The 20335-nt window shown below is 38.7% G+C and overlaps 1 protein-coding gene across 2 annotated transcripts in view; it reads right to left on the bottom strand.

Annotated features, from left to right (window-relative positions):
• Positions 1 to 20335, bottom strand: part of LOC126470247 (A-kinase anchor protein 10, mitochondrial) — a 120982-nt gene that overhangs the window by 60128 nt on the left and 40519 nt on the right. For both annotated transcript variants that reach the window (XM_050097962.1, XM_050097970.1), the window contains exons 5-6: positions 14909 to 15045; positions 5109 to 5253 (exon numbers count right to left, since the gene is read on the bottom strand). In XM_050097962.1, coding sequence (XP_049953919.1) covers positions 5109 to 5253; positions 14909 to 15045 — 282 coding nt within the window. The remainder of the gene's footprint in view (positions 1 to 5108; positions 5254 to 14908; positions 15046 to 20335) is intronic.

Here is a 20335-nt window from a genome sequence, read left to right as displayed (position 1 = left end):
CAATAAGATGCCAAAATATTTTCTTGTAATATTTGTTGTAATATTTCTTCCGCTATTTCCGTGTGGTCTTTGAGTAATAGAGTTCCCTATTAGCTCTTTCAATACTGCTCATTGTATTGTTGGTCAAATATTAATTGAGGTTTACTTATTTTGTCACCCCTTTTGTTTCTAATATACATGATGAAGGATTGTGTACTGCGCTCAAAGCAATTTTTTTGTCTTTTTAGGACCATGACTGTCTCTCTGGAATGCTTTGATTTCTTCCTTTTTCAGTTTTACTTTTTTCTCCCTTTTTAAGTTTTATGGTTGCAAACATAGTCAGTAGATCCTCTCTAATTGCTTAGAGAGTTCCACAGATATCTGTTCTGTGTTGTACCAAATAATTGGAGAGTTCAGGTGATACACTATGTGATCAAAAGTATCTGGACACCTGGCTGAAGATGACTTACAAGTTTGTGGCACCCTCCATCAGTAATGGTGGAATTCAGTATGGTGTTGGCCCACCCTTAGCCTTGATGACAGCTTCCACTCTCATAGGCATACGTTCAATCAGGTGCTGGAAGTTTTCTTGAGGAACGGCAGCCCATTCTTCATGGAGTGCTGCACTGAGGAGGGGTATTGATGTCGGTCAGTAAGGCCTGGCACTAAGTTGGCGTTCCAAAACATCCCAAAGATGTTCTATAGGATTCAGGTCAGGACTCCATGCAGGACAGTCCATTACAGGGGTGTTATTTTCATGTGACCACTCCCCTACAGGCCCTGCATTATGAACTGGTGCTCGATTGGGTTGAAAGATGCAATTGCCATCCCTGAACTGCTCTTCAACAGTGGGAAGAAAGGTGTTTAAACATCAATGTAGGTCTGTGCTGTGACAGTGCCATGTGAAACAACAACGGGTGCAAGCCCCTCCATGAAAAACACAACCGCACCATCGCCACCAAATTTTACTGTTGGCACTACACACACTGGCAGATAACGTTCGCCAGGCATTCGCCATACCCACATTCTGCCATCGGTTTGCCACATTGTGTACCGTGATTCATCACTCCACAAAACGTTTTCCCATTGTTCAATCATCCAATGTTTACGCACCTGACACCGAGCGAGACGTCGTCTGGCATTTACCGGCATGACGTGTGGCTTATGAGCAGCCGCTAGACCATGAAATCCAATTTTTCTCACCTCCCGCCTAACTTTCATAGTACTTGCTGTGGATCCCAAAGCAGTTTGGAATTTCTGTGTGATGGTCTGGATAGATGTTTGCCTATTACACATTACAATCCTCTTCAAGTGTCGACAGTCTCTGTCAGTCAACAGACAAGGTCGGCCTGTACGCTTTTGTGCTGTACATGTCCCTACAAGTTTCCATTTCACTATCACATCAGAAGCAGTGGACCAAGTGATGTTTAGGAGTGTGGAAATCTCACGTCGTCATTTATGTGACACATATTCAAATGCCAATATCAAATACACTACAAATCTGATTCTTGCCACACCAACATGGATATTCTTTCCCTACTTCCTACAGGTGCTGACCCCATCTTTGATTAGCAAGGAATATATAATTTATACTTGCATGCTGATTTTTGTGTCATCACTGACTACTTCCCCAAAGTACTTCCACTTTTAAGCACTTCTGAAACTACCAGAGATCTGACAATGTGCAAAATAGTTCACCAGGTAAAAGAAGACAGGCCCAAATGAATGTATAGCAAATGTTTTAAGCTCCGGTACCACTTCTACTGGTGACTGCTCAGTATTTTTCTCAGTTTTCTGAGGCTACACCTTGTAGGTGCAAGAGTCTGGCTGAGCTGTTACACAGATTTCAACCTTGCACACTAGAGCACCTTATGCTATCAACCTCATTTGCATCCCGCCCGCATCATAGGCACTACATACTGGGCACTCTGGTCTGACTGCCACTATGGCTACCAGCGAAAGTTCAGGCAACCCAGGGAATGCCATCTATTCCTTCTTTCTTATGTACTTCAAAACTTGAGGTGCCACTAAAACCAAACTGGCCATAATTCCAGTATCAGCTGCAGCCTGTGCCATCAAAACAGCACAATTTAAGTTCTAGGTCAGATATTTCAAAACTGACTGCACTCCACCTCCAGTGCCAGTTGGGTTGACTCTTGCAAATGAGCAGCACCTTCTGGGTCACATGTCTCCTTACAGGCAATCACACTCTTTGAGTGATGTAGACATCTGGAACCAACAGCACCTCTGAATGGCAAGATAACCCATATCCCCAATAACAACTGCAGCACTTACGCACCAATCAACATAAGCTCAGCCATTTCTCCTCGTATATCTGAAGGCTCCAGGAAGGAGAGCTGTAACTATGTTCGATACAGATGGTATCACTGTTAATATCGTCACTGAGCTTCACCAGTTGTGGGACTGCGACTGCTACAAATATCCTTCTTCTCTGCTGTAAGTAGAAATGCAAGATGCACCATCACCTTAACTGCAGTGCTCTACAAAAACTGACATCCCTGACTCCTTATTCTGTTGATAACTAGGTTCTTCTATGGTTATTAGTGTCAGAATACATTTTATCAGTGCTTCCAGTATACTTTTGACTCATGTTACATAAAATGTGTTATACAGACAACATAATAGTCTGCACATGGCATAGATTTGGTTCACCTACATTAATACATACACGAGTTGATTTCATGGTACATGGAAACAATCCACAACCCTTCATGCAACTTGTGCAGCCTCAAAGGAGTACTGAAATAATAACAACTCTGTCAATCATTTCAAACAGCACGACCAATTTATTTACCATGTGTTAACTTAATTTCGCAGATATGGGCATGACATCTTTTTCATTCTCCATCTATCCTTACTAGGAAACTAGAGAAAGTTATGGGTCAGCATTCTCCAAATTTCATCAATATTGTTGCTGATAATGTCAATATTTATCCAAAGCTCATCAAATTTTGTCAGAAGTCATCATCAGTATCTACATTCTGCTGAGTGATGAGATATTCTGTATATTGTTAAGTGCCTAAGAAACAAATTTCATATTTGAATCTTCAGCACCATTTATTCCTTTCAACATTTACACTATCCCATTTTTTCATCAATTTATAACACTGAGGTAACAAAAGTCTTGGGATAAAGATTTGCACTTATACAGATGACGCTAGTATCGCATCCACAAGGTATAAAAAGACAGACCATTGATGGAGATGTCATTTGTACTCAGGTGATTCATGTGAAAAGGTTTCTGACTAGATTATGGCTCCACAATGGGAATTAACGTACTCTGAATGCCAAATAGAGCTAGATGCACGAGACATTCCATTGCGAAAATTGTTAGGGAATTCAATATTCCGAGATCCACAGTGTCAAGAGTGTGTATTACCTCTCACCATGGACAACACTGTTGTCGACAGCCTTCACTTAGTGACCAAGAGCAATGGCGTTTGCATAGAGTTGTAAGTGCTAACAGACAAGCAAAACATTATGAAATAACCAAGAAATCAATGTGGGATCTATGACAAATGCATCCATTACGTCAGTACGGAGAAATTTGGCATTAATAGGCTATGGCAGCAAATGACCAACAAGTGCCTTTGCTAACAGCATAACATTGTGCAGCACCTCTCCACCTCCAATTTCAGTTGGCAAGAGCTAATGGTAGGATTTGAGTGTGGTGCAGATCCCTCTAAGGCATGGACCCAGGTTGTCAACAAGACACTGTGCAAGCTAGGGTGGCTCCATAACGGTGTGGACTGTGGTTACATGGTCCAACTGAACTTATCATTGACTGGAAATGGTTATGTTTAGTTACTGGGAGACCATTTGCAGTCATTCATGGACTTCATGTTCCCAAACAATGATGGAATTTTTATGGATGACAATGCACTATGTCACCAGGCCACAACTGTTTGTGATTGGTGTGAAGAACATTCTAGATAAGCAAATGATTTAGCCACCCAGGTCACCCGACATGAATCCCACTGAATATTTATGGGACATAATCAAGAGGTCAGTTCATTCAAACACCCTGCACCAGCAAACTTTTGCAACTGTAGATGGCCATAGAGGCAGCATGGCTCAATATTTCTGCATGGGACTTCCAACAACATGATGAGTCCATGAAACATCAAGTTACTGCACTACGCCAAGTAAAAGAAGGTCCAACAGACTATTAGGATGTATCCTACGACTTTTGTCCCCTCAGTGTACGTCACTAACAATTCTTCTATTCCAACAACTTGCAGTCCAACAGTTCCTTTCAAAGTATTAGTATTTCTTTCTTCAGCATGTTCCACTCTTTTTCAGTTGAATATTCAGCAATCTTATTTAGGCCAGAACCTCTTGATTATTTCTAAGTCACCATGTAGGAAACCAGTTCTCTACAACAATATAAGAAACTGTCACACTGTTTTGAGATTGATAGGTCAAATTTTCACTATTGGCTTCAAGAGAAGAATAAATGCAAAGAACATTTTACAGATGGACAACAGCACCAATCCCTTTCATCTACTGTGCAAGTCTTTGGGCTAATAACAGCAGTGAAACAGCTCAGTAAGTGCTGTACACACAAATCAATGCCCAGCATATGAAAAAGATAAATCAGTTGTCTGCACTGGTACTGCCACGTGAGGTGGTACAGCTGATAGCACAGTGGACTGCATTCAGCATGAGCAGAATTCAAATAATCGTCCAGCCATCCAAGCGACATTAACCATGTTTTGTCTAAACTGATTAAGGCATATGCTGGGATGCATCCTTTAAAAAGGCATCTTTGTCTCCTTCAAGCTAATGCTCTATTTCTAATGACCTCATCACTGATGGTGCATTAAACCTTAATTGAAGTACTGTATGGCACTCCTGCCTAATTACTTATTGATACCTATTTCTCCCATTTCAATTTATATCTTCCTTCAATTTGGTCTATAACTTACAAAAAGGAACATATAACTTGAAAATTATAATATTATATGAACTTCCTAATGTTTTGTTTGCTGCTGCACATTACTTTCAGAACTATAACACATTTCTCAATATTTCATGCATTCAAAATGGTATCCTACCTATAACTTACTGAACTGATTGGGTGAAAAATAGAATAAGTAAATAAATACCTTTTCAAGGACATGGAGAACAATTCTCACAGGTTTTTCAAAACAGTCAGGTAATGGGCCATCCTCTCGGCAAATATTCTGCTCTATTTCAAACCTTATTTTGTCACTAAATCCCAAAGGACAAGTGGCTTGTAATGAAAAATACCTGAAAAAATGAGAGGTTAAGTATTCTCAAGACTATTATCATTAGCAGGAAACATCACATTCACGAGTTATTTGTCAAAATGTTACTTCTTGGCAATATAAAAAGAAGGTAACAATTACAAGGTACAGGAAAAAGGAAGAGTATGACTTCATAAAGGAATACACTGAGAATAGTATAAAAAATAAGGAAAAAGAGAAAAGCAGAATTCTAGCTTGTCAGCAAAGTAACAGAGAGTGAGCTTAATCTTCCTTTAAAATGTATCCAGCATCCATTGTGTATGAAGGATCCCATGCACTTCATTCTGCTGGTGGAATAAGCAAAAAATAAAAAAGAATCATAATTTCTGCACTTCTTTAGAAATACAAGTGATTGATGTTTTATGAAGTTTATCACTGTTTCACAGGGGGAGGGGGATTTAAGGCTATAATGTATTAAATGACTGCAAACCTACTTCATACAGCAATGATGGGATTACATAAAACTGTCGCATGTGACACAGAATTGTTGCACGTACAGCAAGTACTATCACTTTGTGTGCGCACCAGTACAATTGTACATCCTTGCAAATAACTTAACGGAGGCTCTACAATATGGTACTAGAAAGGTTGTTTATAGACAAACACAAAGTGTTTTTGAGGAAGCATAAAAAAGGCAACAGTAATTTGTTGATAACACTGGTATAGCGACATTTCATCACCAGTTACAATATCCAATACAAAGTTTTACTGGCTGGAATTATTCCTATCATACTCCATAACAATGGCCCCTTTGTCGCTTGGTTACACACCATACCTGCCTAAAATCAAATCTGTACAAAGAACCCTGTAAAAATTATTCTTCGGCCATGGATCATGGTTTTTACATAGTGGTTATTCTTAGTTGCCTGAATCCAATTTTACTTTTAATGTCTGATCTTGATGAACTAATCAAAGATCGTGGTCATAGGAAATACATCAGAAGAATTGCAAATCCACTTGCTCAAGGCAATTATTGATTGAAACCCAACTTTGAACTCATAAAATAATAACTGTTCTCAAAATGCTCTCAAGTTAACTCCATAGTTCACAGTGAGTCAATGCTGTATGTTAAACAATACTGCAGGCCTTGACATTTCTAATAGTTGTAAATTTTGGAAGTGTAACACTGTACCAGAGACAATAATACTGTCTTATAACAGCACGTGTGTGTTAACAAAAGAAGAACTGTGCCTTTTTGGCACATACCACTTTTCTCTTTGTCAATCTCATATCTGAGAATATATTTCCAAACTGCATGTTGGGACAGATATGGCACACAGTCAAGAGCAGCTGTGCAAGTAGTGTATGCCACATGTTGGGAGAGTAAGGAATTACGTGTTATGAATCTTTGCTTTTTGTTGCTAGCTGTTTACATCCAAGTTTGGTCACACAAACAGTTGCAATCAGGTGCAGTAAACGATTGGTTTCAGTGTTTATATTATTTGCAGAGGAAAAAGGACATCTGTGGACAGTTATAAGGAGGTAAGTTTATATATTTGTTCATTAGAATACATATAATACTGAAAAATAGTTCTGTGACGGATATGGCACAACATGCAGTCCGGTTCAATCGAGTACGTGGTTGCATTTTACCTAAGGAGTCAGCAATGAAGAAGAATAGTCGAGGCAGCATCGAGGAAAAGATAGCAAGAGTAGACGGTGTGCAAATGTCAGTAGTCTCCTGGTTTGATAATAAGTAGACAACACTTTGTCAACTTACGTTGGATGCAAACTAGAAGGCGAGATCAAGAGGCTTTTCAGGGAGGAGAAAGAATACAAAATGGTACCTTGTCCACACTCTGTGATGATCTACAATGACTACATGGGGGGTGTCGATCTATTAGATTCTATGCTGGGGTATTATAGAATTCAAATCAGATCAAAGAAATGGTACTTGAAGATATTCTTTCATCTAGTTGACTTGGCTTGTGTGAACAGCTGGCTGTTATGGAGAAGAAGAAATACGGACTACATGCCCCTTGTTGATTTCAAGGTCTCAGTTGCAGAGGCCCTCTGTAAAACTGGGAAATCCTTATCCAAGAAACAAGGTAGGCCAAGCAATGAAATACAAAAACAGCTTGACTGCAAGAAGAAGAGAGGCCCTACAGCAGATCTTCCACAGCGTCAGGTGCGACTGGATGGGATACCTCACATGCCTATCTGGCTGGAGAACCGTGGTCGTTGCAAGAATCCAGAATGCAAAGGAAAATCCTATATAGCGTGTATGAAGTGCAGTACAACATTGTGCTTGAATACGGCGAGAAATTGCCTCATCAAGTTTCATAATGAATAGAGAAAAATGGAAACAGATTGTGTGTTATTTTCTCAAAATATGTGTATTGTAATGAATAGAAAGTGTAATTGTTTTACATAAATACAGTTCTGCTAGTTCATGTACGTATCTTATTGTGTATTTTCCACATTGTGCATCATCAATCCCAAAACTGGTATCACATGGTATTAGTCGTTACTGCATGCTGTTCCATATATGGCACGAACCCTTAATTCTAAAATAACCGCCCCTACATAAGATTTAGAATTTTTTAAGCATTTTTTACGAAATCAGAACATCGAACATAACATGTAACATTTTTTTCAGAAAAATAAAAAAAAAATCATGCAGTAAGGGGTTAATTAGAAATAACATTTGTGCAGATCAATTCAATCAGACTTCTGATATATACAAATGTAATCAGTCAAAATATCACTAGCTGATAGTAAAAGACACAGCCTGCAGGTACAAAAAAAATTTATTATAACAACTTTTTTTAAAAATTATTTATCACCTAGGGTCAGTAAACCACACTAAATTGGCATGTTTTACGTTGACATTCTTTCATTAACAGTCAGTTATATTGACAGTGAACCCGCAGCACATTTACTTCATTACAATGTTTGTTGTTAACAATCCGTCACAATTCAAAAAGAGTGGAACATCTACAAATATAATGCTAGAAGGAAAAATTACTTAGAAGGGAATCTTACAGTCTTCAACTTTCTCCACACTTACATGATTCTGTGGTGATTATCCAGCCATCAATTTCCTCAAGCAATAATGACACACTTCTCACACAAACTCAAAAAAATTGCCTTTGAAGATTTTAGAATACTGCGGAGTACAGAACATGTTGATCTAACTTACACCAGTTTGATGTTCACTAAAAGAAACTTTTTTTTAATTATCTGAATCCAGTATTAATTTCAAATAGAAATATTAATTAACAAATACTGAATCACAATTTTCGATAAAAATAAAATATTTTTATTTCTAATTACGAACTGCATGATGATAAATTTCAATTTTATATAGAAATGCAAAATGCCTAATTGTTAAAGGAAAAAATTACATATGTCGATAATACTACCCAAATTCACAGACAAGTATTTTATTTTCTTTTTGGTGTTTCACATTTTTGTACCAAAATTTAATTTAGTGTAAAACCTGGAATTTTTATGCAATTAGTATTCAAAAATAAAAAGATTATTTCCTTTATTTCAAATAACTTTTTGGGTGGTGCAATAAATGAACATTGTTTCTACTACTTCATTTTCATCTTCAGTTTCCATTGGACCAATATTTCTTTCATTATTCATGAATGTTGTTCCCTCTCTTCTTGCGGCTACTTTTTTCCAGTTCTTGTTTTTTTTGTGTTCCGAAAACTACCCTTTTACACTGCGTCTTTAAAAAGTGTTCTGTTTCTTAGAGCGTCCAAATCAATGCCTACACTTCAATTTCTTACTACTTTTGTCAGCCACTTTATCTTGGATTTTTAATTGCTTTATAAGACAAAGATTTGTTTTGTGAGTCTGTCATTATTCATCCTGCATGTATGTCAACTGAATTTCAATCACCTTTTTCTCATTACACCCATTATCTTTTCAACTTTTAGATACAGGTCTATATTAAAACTTAGGCTGTATTCTGGATAGACAAAAAGAATCTCCTCATCATGTGGTTGCAAGAGAACATACACATAAAAAATATTGAAGTTTGCAAGCTTTCAGAGCCAGCAGCTCCTTCTGGCAGAAGAGTTGAAAGGGAAGGAAGAAGGGTGAAACAAAAGCACTGGTGACGTTTAGGAAAAGAGCTATAGTTCGGAAAAGTTTTGGAAGTAATCTCTTTATTGTGTCTTACCCTACCTTCCACCTTGAAGCTTAAGTTTTCAAATCTCGTCTGGTGCAGTCCCCAACAATCAGTCTTTCCAACTCATCCCTACTGGCCCAGGGTTCTGGGTGACTTTTCTGAACTCTACCTGTTTTCCTCCCCCCATGCACCAAGGACCTTGCTATTGCTGGGGGTCTTACGTGCCTCAGTGATACAGCCAGCTGTACCGTAGGTGCAACCACAATGGAGGGTATCTGTTGAGAGACCAGACAAACTTGTGATTCCTGAAGAGTGGTAGCAGCCTTTTCAGTAGTTGCAGCGGCAACAGTCTGGATGATTGACTGATCTGGCCTTTTAACAGTACCCAAAACGGCCTTGCTGTGCTGGTACTGTGAACAGCTGAAAGCAAGAGGAAACTGTAGCCGTAATTTTTCCCCAGGGCATGCAGCTTTACTGTATGGTATACGTAAGTATATTCCAGAGGTAAAATAGTCCCCCATTCGGATCTCCAGGTGGGGACTACTCAGGAGGACGTTGTTATCAGCAGAAACAAAACTGGCAGTCTACGAAACAGAGCATGGAATGTCAGATCCTTAATCAAGCAGGTAGGTTAGGAAATTTAAAAAGGGAAATGGATAGGTTAAAGTTAGATATAGTGGGAATTAGTGAAGTTTGGTGGCAGGAGGAACAAGACTTTTGGTCAGGTGAATACAGGGTTATAATTACAATATCAACTAGGGGTAATGCAGGAATAGGTTTAATAATGAATAACAAAATAGGAGTGCGGGTAAGCTACTACGAACAGCGTAGTAAATGCATTATTGTAGCCAAGATAGGCATGAAGCCCACATCTAACACAGTAGTGAAAGTTTATATGCCAACTAGCTCTGCAGATGACGAAGAGATTGAAGAAATGTATTATGAAATAAAAGAAACCACTCACGCAGTGAAAGGAGGCGAAAATTTAATAGTCATGGGTCACTGGAATTTGATAGTAGGAAAAGAAAGAGAAGGAAAAGTAGTAAGTGAATATGGAATGAGTGTAAGGGATGAAAGAGGAAGCTGCCTGGTGGAATTTTGCACAGAGCATAACTTAATCACAGACAACACTTGGTTTAAGCACCATAAAAGAAGGCTTTATACATGGAAGAGGCCTGGAGACACTGGAAGGTTTCAGATACATTATATAATGGTAAGAATGAGATTCAGAAACCAGGTTTTAAATTGCAAGACATTTCCAGGGGCATATGTGGGCTCTGACCACAATTTATTGGTTACGAACTGTAGGCTAAAACTGAAGAAACTGCAAAAAGGTAGGAATTTAAGGAGATGGGACATGGATAAACTGAGAGAACCAGAGGTTGTAGAGAGTTTCAGAGAGAGAGAGAGAGAGAGAGAGAGAGAGAGAGAGAGAGAGCATTAAGGAACGATTGACAAGAATGGGGGAAATAAATACAGGAGAAGAATAATGGGTAGCTTTGAAAGATGAAACAGTGAAGGCAGCAGAGGATCAAGTAGGTGAAAAGATGAGGGCTAGTAGAAATCCTTGGGTACCAGAAGAGATATTGAATTTAATTGCTGAAAGGAGAAAATATAAAAATGCAGTAAATTAAGCAGGGAAAAAGGAATACAAATGTCTCAAAAATGAGATCAACATGCAGTGCAAAATGGCTAAACAGGTATGGTTAGAGAACAAATAGAAAACCAGTTCTGGGCAAAGAAGAGAAAGCAGAAAGGTGGAGGGAACATGTAGAGGGTCTATACAAGGGCGATCTACTTCAGGGCAGTATTATGGAAATGGAAGAGTTTGTAAGTGACGATGAAATGGGAGATACGATACTGTGTGATGAGTTTGACAGAGCACTGAAAGACCCGAGTTGAAACAAGGCCCCGGGAGTAGACAACATTCCATTAGACCTACTGATAGCCTTTGGAGAGCTAGCACTGACAAAACTCTACCGTCTGGTGAACAAGGTGTATGAGACACACGAAATACCCTCAGATTTCACGAAGAATATAATAATGCCAAACTCAAAGAAAGCAGGTGTTGACAGGTGTGAAAATTACTGAACTATCAGTTTAATAAGTCACAGCTGCAAAATACTAACAAGAATTCTTTACAGACAAATGGAAAAACTGGTACAAGCTGACCTTGGGGAAGAGCAGTTTAGATTCCGTAGCAGTGTTGGAACACATGAGGCAATACTGACCCTGCAACATATCTTAGAAGATAAATTAAGGAAAGGCAAACCTACGTTCTTGCATTTGTAGACTTAAAGAAAGATTTGACAATGTTGACTGGAATATTCTCTTTCAAATTCTGAAGGTGTCAGAGGTCAAATACAGGGAACGAAAGGCTATTTACAACTTGTACAGAAACCAGATGGCAGTTATAATAGTCGAGGGGCATGAAAGGGAAGCAGTGGTTGCAAAGGGAGTGAGACAGGGTTGTAGCCTATCCCCGATGTTACTCAATGTGCAGATTGGGCAAGCAGTAAAGGAAACAAAAGAAAAATTTGGAGAAGAAATTAAAATCCTGGAGAAGAAATTAAAACTTTGAGGTTTGCCAATGACATTGTAATTCTGTCAAGAGATATCAAAGGACCTGGAAGAGCAGCTGAATGGAATGGACAGTGTCTTGAAAGGAGGATATAAGATGGACACAAACAAAAGCAAAACAAGGATAAGGGACTGTAGTCTAATTAAATCAGGTGATGCTGAGGGAATTAGATTAGGAAATGAGACACTTAAAGTAGGGGAGGAGCAAAATAACGTGATGGTAGAAGTAGAGAGGATACAAAATGTAGACTGGCAATAGCAAGGAAAGTGTTTCTGAAGAAGACAGATCTGTTAACATCAAGTATAGATTTAAGTGTCAGAAAGTCTTTTCTCAAAGTATTTGTATTGAGTGTAGCCACGTGTGGAAGTGAAAGGACAATAAATAGTTTAGAGTTTAGACAAGAAGGGAATACAGGCTTTCGAAATGTGATGCTACAGAAGAGTGCTGAAGATTAGATGGATATATCGCGTAACTAATGAGGAGGTACTGAACAGAATTGGGGATAACTGGAATTTGTGGCACAACTTGACTAGAAGAAGGGATCGGTTGGTAGGACATGTTCTGAGGCATCATCAAGGAATCACCAATTTAGTATTGGAGAGTAAAAATTCTACAGGGAGACCAAGAGATGAATACGCTATGCTGATTCAGAAGGATGTAGGTTGCAGTAGGTACTTCAAGATGAAGAGGCTTACATAGGATAGGGTAGCACAGAGAGCCGCACCAAATCAGTCTCTGGATTGAAGATCACAGCACAACACATCCCTTTTCCTGAATGTCATCAGTACTTTTTCTTCACCCCTCTTCTTCCCCATAAAACCCTTCTGCCAGAAGAAGGAGCCACTGGCCCCAAAAGCTTGCTAACTTCAATATCTTTTATATGTGTGTTCTCCTGCCACCACTTGGTGAGTAGATTTTTTTCTGTACACTTACATTATATTTTCAAAAATTGGTTGTTTTTGTTGATTTGATCTATATCCTGATTCACTACTGCTTTTGGTCCCTGTATTTTTATTAGGATTCTTGTTTCAATTTTTATTAAAAATTATATTTCAATATTTGTTAGTTAACATTTCCATTTGAACATATAGAATTCAAATAAAAGTTTAAAAAATGTTGTTCCTAGTAAAAATTGAACCTGCAATTTCGAGACTGTAAAGACTTACATGCTATGCACTCAGCTACTGGCAACTGTTCAACTGATTGAGTTGTTCTACATGTTACCGTGCTACAAAATGTTCAAAAGTAATTTTTAAAGGTAATTTTTTAGTTAGTTTGAGAATCATATGATACTGCTTTCGGAAACAGATATCCAAGCACTGACCTTCAAATCCTGTTAGGTATGGCCAAAAATCAGAGACCCCACAGCAGTCCTTGTTAATGCAGCACTGGAAGCTGTCAAGTATTCAGCAATACAAATCTTTGATCACCTGGGACGCCACCTCCATGTCGCCACCAGCTTTGGATAAGCTCCGACAAAGTCAGTTTTTCTCAAAGTTTGCATTGCGTAATGTTGCTAATGATTGCTACTTCTGTTAGCTCTAATCCCCATGGACTCAAATACAAGCTTCTGTTGTGCAGCCAGTTCCATCCTTTGCTTTTTATAATGGTTGGAATTAGCCTGCAGTGTAGTAGTTAGTCTGAATGCAAATAAGTAGTATTATTCAGACCTCTGAGGCCCTAGTGTCTCCCGCTATGAGTTTCCTATCAAGTCCCAAAATCTGCTCCTCTTGTAGGTGCCCTACGACAGTGTTCGGCGCTGATCCAAGAAATTAACCTGCCTGACCTTTCTTCCCTATCTCTTATATAGAATGTGACAATATGGATCCACAACTTACATAAATTTTTTAAATGATGTCATACTCACTTTTAGCTGTCATATATAGAAGGGAATATTATGATGTCTTTAAAATAAATTAGTTACATTTCTTGACATTTATTGCGTGCAATATTTCCTTAATTTTTTCGGTACTTATCAGTGTCGAAAAACCTGAACATAATGGTCTTCCATATTTCTGACTGTGAGCTGATATGTAACTGATTATGATTATAAAGTACTTTTGAGACTGTACCCCAACTCAACTCTACTGAATGTCTTCCATAAATAAAGCACAGAAAGAGGTGGGAATTAATATCAAAATGTAGTCTACTAAGAAAATATACTGCGATATTACAAATGTGATTGCAACTTTACAGAGGTCTGAAGAAACTTGTAATGATTAATTACTTGGAGGTTCTGCAATATATTTTATGCACAATTCAAGCAATCAATATCTACATACAAAATTTCATAGCCACTTGTTGATGTATTGCCTACTGACTTTTGTCTCCGGATCTTCGGTCAACATTTGTTCAATCATTAATTCTGATGTTTCTCTAGCCCAAGCAGCTGGCACTGTCAGAAGTTCAACCACAGCTACCAGCAATGAGGGTGAACCTTCGACAATGCCAGCCACTCATACTGGCAAAATATCACAAAAAAAAAAAAAAAAAAAAAAAAAAAAAAAACAATATACAAATTTTAACTGAAGGTCCAAATATTAAAGACAACAGGCACCTGATTAAAATGTAATGTTATCTGTTTGTTCCTCTTTATAAGTTAAATATATTCCTGTTGCCATTTCTAAAATTTTATATTAGTGTTATATTAAACACAAACTTAGATTTGCTCATGAAAAGGAGGGGAAAAAATCAGCAGCACCCATCAAAAATAACCACTTTACAAACCCATGCTCAATTAGAAAAATAGCAGAAGTAAAACAGTTTGATCTAAAACATGCTGTAAAATGAGTATGAGGTATAACTTGAAAGAAATATTAACAACTAGAATATGTTTATACATAGAGAGAGAGAGAGAGAGAGAGAGAGAGAGAGAGAGAGAGAGAAAGAGAGAGAGAGAGAGAGAGACTAAAATGAATTTATTTGCAAATAATACAATGAAATGAAAAACTAATTAAGAGATAAAATACATACTTGTCATACAAAATAATAGCATCATTCTGAGCCTCAACAGGATCATAAACACCCTTCTTCTCCAAGAGATGCTGACGGAAGTTCACTGCTGCAAGCCAAAATTCCACCAAACTCCGATGTCCTTCTTGTTCCATAAACTACATGGAAGACAGACTCATCAGAGAATAGTCATTAGAAAAGCAGTGAGAGCATTCATGGAAAGTCTCAGAATTTCAAAAACTTTGTTCATGTTTAGCATCAAGCAGCTCAGGTGGTAAGACTATAAGACTAACAAAGAAATCATCAAGTGTTCCATTATGACTTAGGCTACTCAGGCTATCCGTGTTCACTACAAATCTCACTGAAACTTGAATGATAAATATCTGATGTAAATTTTGGACAAGTGTTCAGTCTTAGGTAATCAGGCAGGAATAAGGGAACTAAGATGAGAGTTTGGCATCTCATTACGGTTCATATTATTAATTACAAAGCACAACTCATCTGGAAAGAAAATATATTTAACAAACCATCCCAACATTCGGCTGTAACCATTTTGAGAAGCTACAAATATGAATAAAAAGGGCTAGATATATATCTTAACCCCACTTCTGAATGTTAATCAAGTGCCTTTCCTACTGAACATCTTGATAAGTCAGGGACTAACTGTACACTGTATGTAAATGGCTTTCTACTTGCTACAAAGTCAGTCAGTTGCTCAGTTAGCTACACATCCCATGTTTTTTGTTTGTAATGTTCCTATTCCATAAGTATTTTCATTCTGTATGACCAATATGTACAACCCACTTTTTCTAAATGCCCTGTTGACTGCAAATTTCATTTTCACTAACAATTACTAAACAGACATACACTGTCTGACAACAAAAGTAAAGACCCAGAATGGGAGCAGGAAATGAAATGAAACTTCACAAATTGAGAGGGTATCACTATATGAAGTCATTTCAGTGATTATAAAATGGAGTCAAATTTACAAAGAACTTGGCAGTACGAGCCCAGTTATCAGTATAATGTTGCATCCCTTCTGGCCTGGATGCATGCAATGTTTTGATAGGGAAGTGTTTCAAAAAGCCATTGTGACCTCTCCTGTGGCAAACAGTCACACAACTGTTGTAAACGGTCGATGATATCCTGGATAGTGGCACTGGTCTGGAATTGATGTCCAAGATGATCCCACAGATTCTATCATGGACAGAGATGGAGCTCCAACTGCTCACACATTCAGTTCCTAGACACACCTTATGTGGGAACAAGCACTGTCCTGTTGAAAACTGGCTTGATGATACTGTCTCATGAAAGGTAATACATGCAGGCTGTCTACGACATGCCATTGTGCTATCAGAGTTTTCTCATTCACTGCCAGCCCTGACCTGAAATATTACCCAATGGCACCCTTTACCATTATGCCAACAGTAACATCACATTGCCTCTCTCCAAAATGCCACCCTGCTCGCCAACAATGGCCACATCTGAACACATGACACCCTTCACCAGCAGTCTTTGATTCCCAATCATAACACCACATCAAACAAAGCCATTTCTGTTGTGTTGTTAACGGCAGCCTCCACATGGGACAGTAATTCCCAAGTCCGATTGCTGCTAGTTGCCGACCAATGGTGTGCGATGATACAGAGTGTTGCAAGGAGACCATTACTTGTTCTCAGATGATAGGTGCAGACGCGAAGGATTTACAATGTGCTTGGTGCACAATACCCCTAGCATCCTTCTGGTGGTCAGATGTAGTCAACTGGAATGTAAGACAAGTATGCTTACCCTCTCACTCCACATCCCTGTCACATCCCAATGTCCCATAAACATGGATACTGCATGATTTCACCAACCGGAGATTAAAAAAATGAGGCCCCTTTAAAACCTTACCAGGTGCTGATAAAGCTGTCTCACATGTATACATGGCATCTTTGTGTCCTTCACAGTGACTATTCAACTTCTGACACTATCCACAACTCCTACATACTTGACCAGAGGCCTCATAACAACCTTAAACACAAACAATACTACTGCACAGTGGTGGTCATACTACCCATCACAGAAAATTGCTACTCTATCATTTACCTACCTACCAATGACGTGTACATGTATGAGTTTACAATGACAGGCCACCATGTCTTCAGGGTGCTTCGACCCCCCCCCCTTTTTTTTCGTACAGTGGAGATACGCAATCTTGTCGAGAGGATGACCCTCTTCCTGGTGAATCTCATCATGTAACACCTAGAACAGTCCTCATTTGGTATCTTGGGGCATTAGCCTACAGTTCAGTTTAGATTTGTTTGTAGGTATCATCATCATCATCATCATCATCATCATCATCATCATCTTCTTCTTCTTCTTCTTCTTCAGTAGCTTTACAGCCATTGATGAGCCTTCACTTCTTCAGTGATCTTCCTCCACACTTACCGGTTATCTGCTGCTCTTTTCCACTCCTGGACTCCCATACTGGTGAGATCCATTATTATGTCATCAATCCATCTTCTTCTAGGTCTCCATTTTCACCACGTTTCATGGTTTTCTTTGGAATTCTATCCTCTGCCATTCTCTCCAAGTATCCTAGCCATCGTATTCACTGTGATTTCACAAATTTTACTATGTCCCTACCTTGTATTAACTCTAGTAATTCAGCATTGTAGCATATTCTCTAGCCTTCTTCCTTCCTTATTGGTGCATAGATTTTGCATAGTATTTTCTGCTCAAAGGTTCTTAGTGCAGTTTTATCATGTACTGTCAACTTCCATACCTCTGACCCACATGTGATAACTGGGCAGACTAGGGAATTATAATTAGCAGTTTTGTTTTTCTTGTGACAAGGCTCTTTCTGAACAGTCGCATATTTGCAAAGTAAACTATGTTTCCTGCTTGTATTCTTTTCCTTATAGTCTTTCCAATCCAGTAATCATTTATAACTAGGGCTCCCAAGTAGTTAAATGAGGACACTCCTTTGAAGCATTTCCCATTGATGTTTAGGTTTTTAGGGGTTCTTCTAGCCTCAGAGTGTGACATTACCATATATTTTGTTTTCTTTTCATTTACTATGAGGCCAATTTTTAAGGCTTCTGTTTTCTTTGCCCATTATGTTTCTTGGAGTGAATCGATATTCCTTCCTCCTAGAGCAATGTCATTAGTGTACGCTCATATCTGGCTAATTTTCATAAATATGGCGCCTCTTTTGTTGATTTTATTTACTACACTATGCTGGACTATACTGACTAGGACAGTGGAGAAACTATCACCTTGCTTCACGCCTTTATTAAAGTCTAAGCTTTCACCTGTTCTGTTAAGGACCTTTACTTTTGCTGTCATTGTCATTCTGATTAGTCTTATTAATTTAGCACATATATCAACTTCTTCCAGTACTCTGTATAGTTACTGCTGTTTTGTGCTGTCAAATGCTTGTTTGAAGTCGATGAATTGGAAATGTAGATCTATATCATATTCATAGAACTTTTCCATCATTTGTCTTAACACAAATATTTGATCAGTCATTCCTCTGTCTGGTCGAAAGCCACACTGATATTCCCCTAGTATGCCTTCTGCACACTTCTGTCTCCTTTCGTTTAATATACTTGTGAAGATCTTATGAGCTGTGCTTAGGAGTGTTATACCTCTATAGTTTTCACATGCTGTTCTGTCCCCTTTCTTATAAATGAGGATTATTATTCCTAGTATGTCTTTGAAATACTCTGCCCATCTTCCCACTATCTGTTCTTCCTCCCTTATTTTCCCATCTTTACTGGAACAGGCCATTGTTTTGGCTGGAATCTATTCTTCATTTTTCCTACAGCATGACAGGACTTTCTCATTTCAGTCTATTCCTTTAACTCTTCTAGCTCTTGAAATTTCTTCTTAGTCCACTCTCTTTTATTTCTCTTGCACAGTCTGTTAGCTTTTCTCTTTAATTCTCTATTTGTTCCACATTATTTCTGGTTTCCCTCTGTAGCACTTTCATTATTATCCTGTTCTTTTCCTCTATTGCCGACCTGCAATCTTCATCAAACCATTCCTGGGTTCTGTTCCTTCTTATGCCTGTTATTTCCTCTGCAGCATCTCTAATGACTTTTTCAATCCTGTCCCACCTTTCATCTATTCCTACTGCAGTCTCTTCATTGCTCTACTTTCTGCTTAGTGTGCATCCATAACTGATGTGGAGTGGTGTGCAATCACTAAAATATGGTCAACCTGATTGACTACTCCATTGACTACAGACTTCCAAGTAACCAGATGAATCCTTTTGTGTGGGAAGCAAGTACTTTTAATAATCACATTATTACTTGCTGCAAATTTGCATAGTAAGTCTCCATTCCCACTGTTTTATTCATGCAGTGAATATTTTCCAGAAACTCCATATGGACGTTCATTTCTCCCTATTTTTGCATTAAAATTTCCTCTTACTAGCATCAAGTCATATTTAGGTACTGTGCAGCATACTTTTTCCAAGTATTCGTAGAACTGTTCTTTAATTATATCCTCTTTTTCCTCTGTTGGTGCATGTGCATTCACTATAGATACGTTCCTAAATTACTCTCTTAGTCTGAGTCTGCACATCCTTTCATTTATGGGTTCTAGTAGGCTTTTCCTAACTCCCCTAGTTGTTATAAACCCTGTCCCAAGATGGCCTGTTCTTTCTTTTGATCCACTATACAGGGTGGTCCCGAATTCATGGTACAAACTTTAATGGTAGGTACAGGACATTGTAACAAGGATTTATTGTATAGGAATGTATAGTCGCAGGTGACGCGGTGAGGCGTAAACAGGGGAAAGAGAAATGGAGTGATCGGTTGGTGTCACTGCCGGTAGAGGGCAGTAGATGAACATGATGTATCGCAGTAGGGACAAGCGCCATTCACAATTGTGCTGCCGTAGACGATGGGTGACTTTACGTATGCAGAAAAAGCAGACATGCATTACATGTACGGCCGTGCAAATGGTAACGCCAGAGCTGCGTTACGAATGTATCGCGCGGAGTATCCTAATCGACGAATGCCGGATCATAGAATTTTTCAACGGTTACATCGTCAACTTTGTGAAACAGGTACGTTTGACGTCAACAGACATGACGCTGGTCGATTAAGAGCTGTACGCACTCCAAGACTGGAAGAACGCATCTTGAACATAGTGGCTGATAGACCCGAGTCAAGCACAAGAACTGTTGCGCGTGACGTACATGTGAGTCATCAGACTGTATGCAGAGTGTTAAATGAAAATCGCTTACACCCCTTCCATTTTCAAAAAGTACAAGCATTGAATCCGGCAGATTATCCTCTTTGCGTGAACTTCTGCCAGTGGTTGTTGCAGCAATGTGCGTTGCAGCCGGATTTCGTAGGTCATGTGCTATTTACAGATGAAGCGACATTTTCACGCGAGGGTGTCTTTAATGCGCACAATTCCCATGTGTGGGCAACAGATAATCCACATGCAACG

This window comes from Schistocerca serialis, chromosome 1 (assembly GCF_023864345.2).
Source record: "Schistocerca serialis cubense isolate TAMUIC-IGC-003099 chromosome 1, iqSchSeri2.2, whole genome shotgun sequence".
Taxonomy (NCBI): domain Eukaryota; kingdom Metazoa; phylum Arthropoda; class Insecta; order Orthoptera; family Acrididae; genus Schistocerca; species Schistocerca serialis.
Note: the sequence above shows the minus strand (reverse complement) of the source record. Positions and strands in the feature narration are given on the sequence as shown.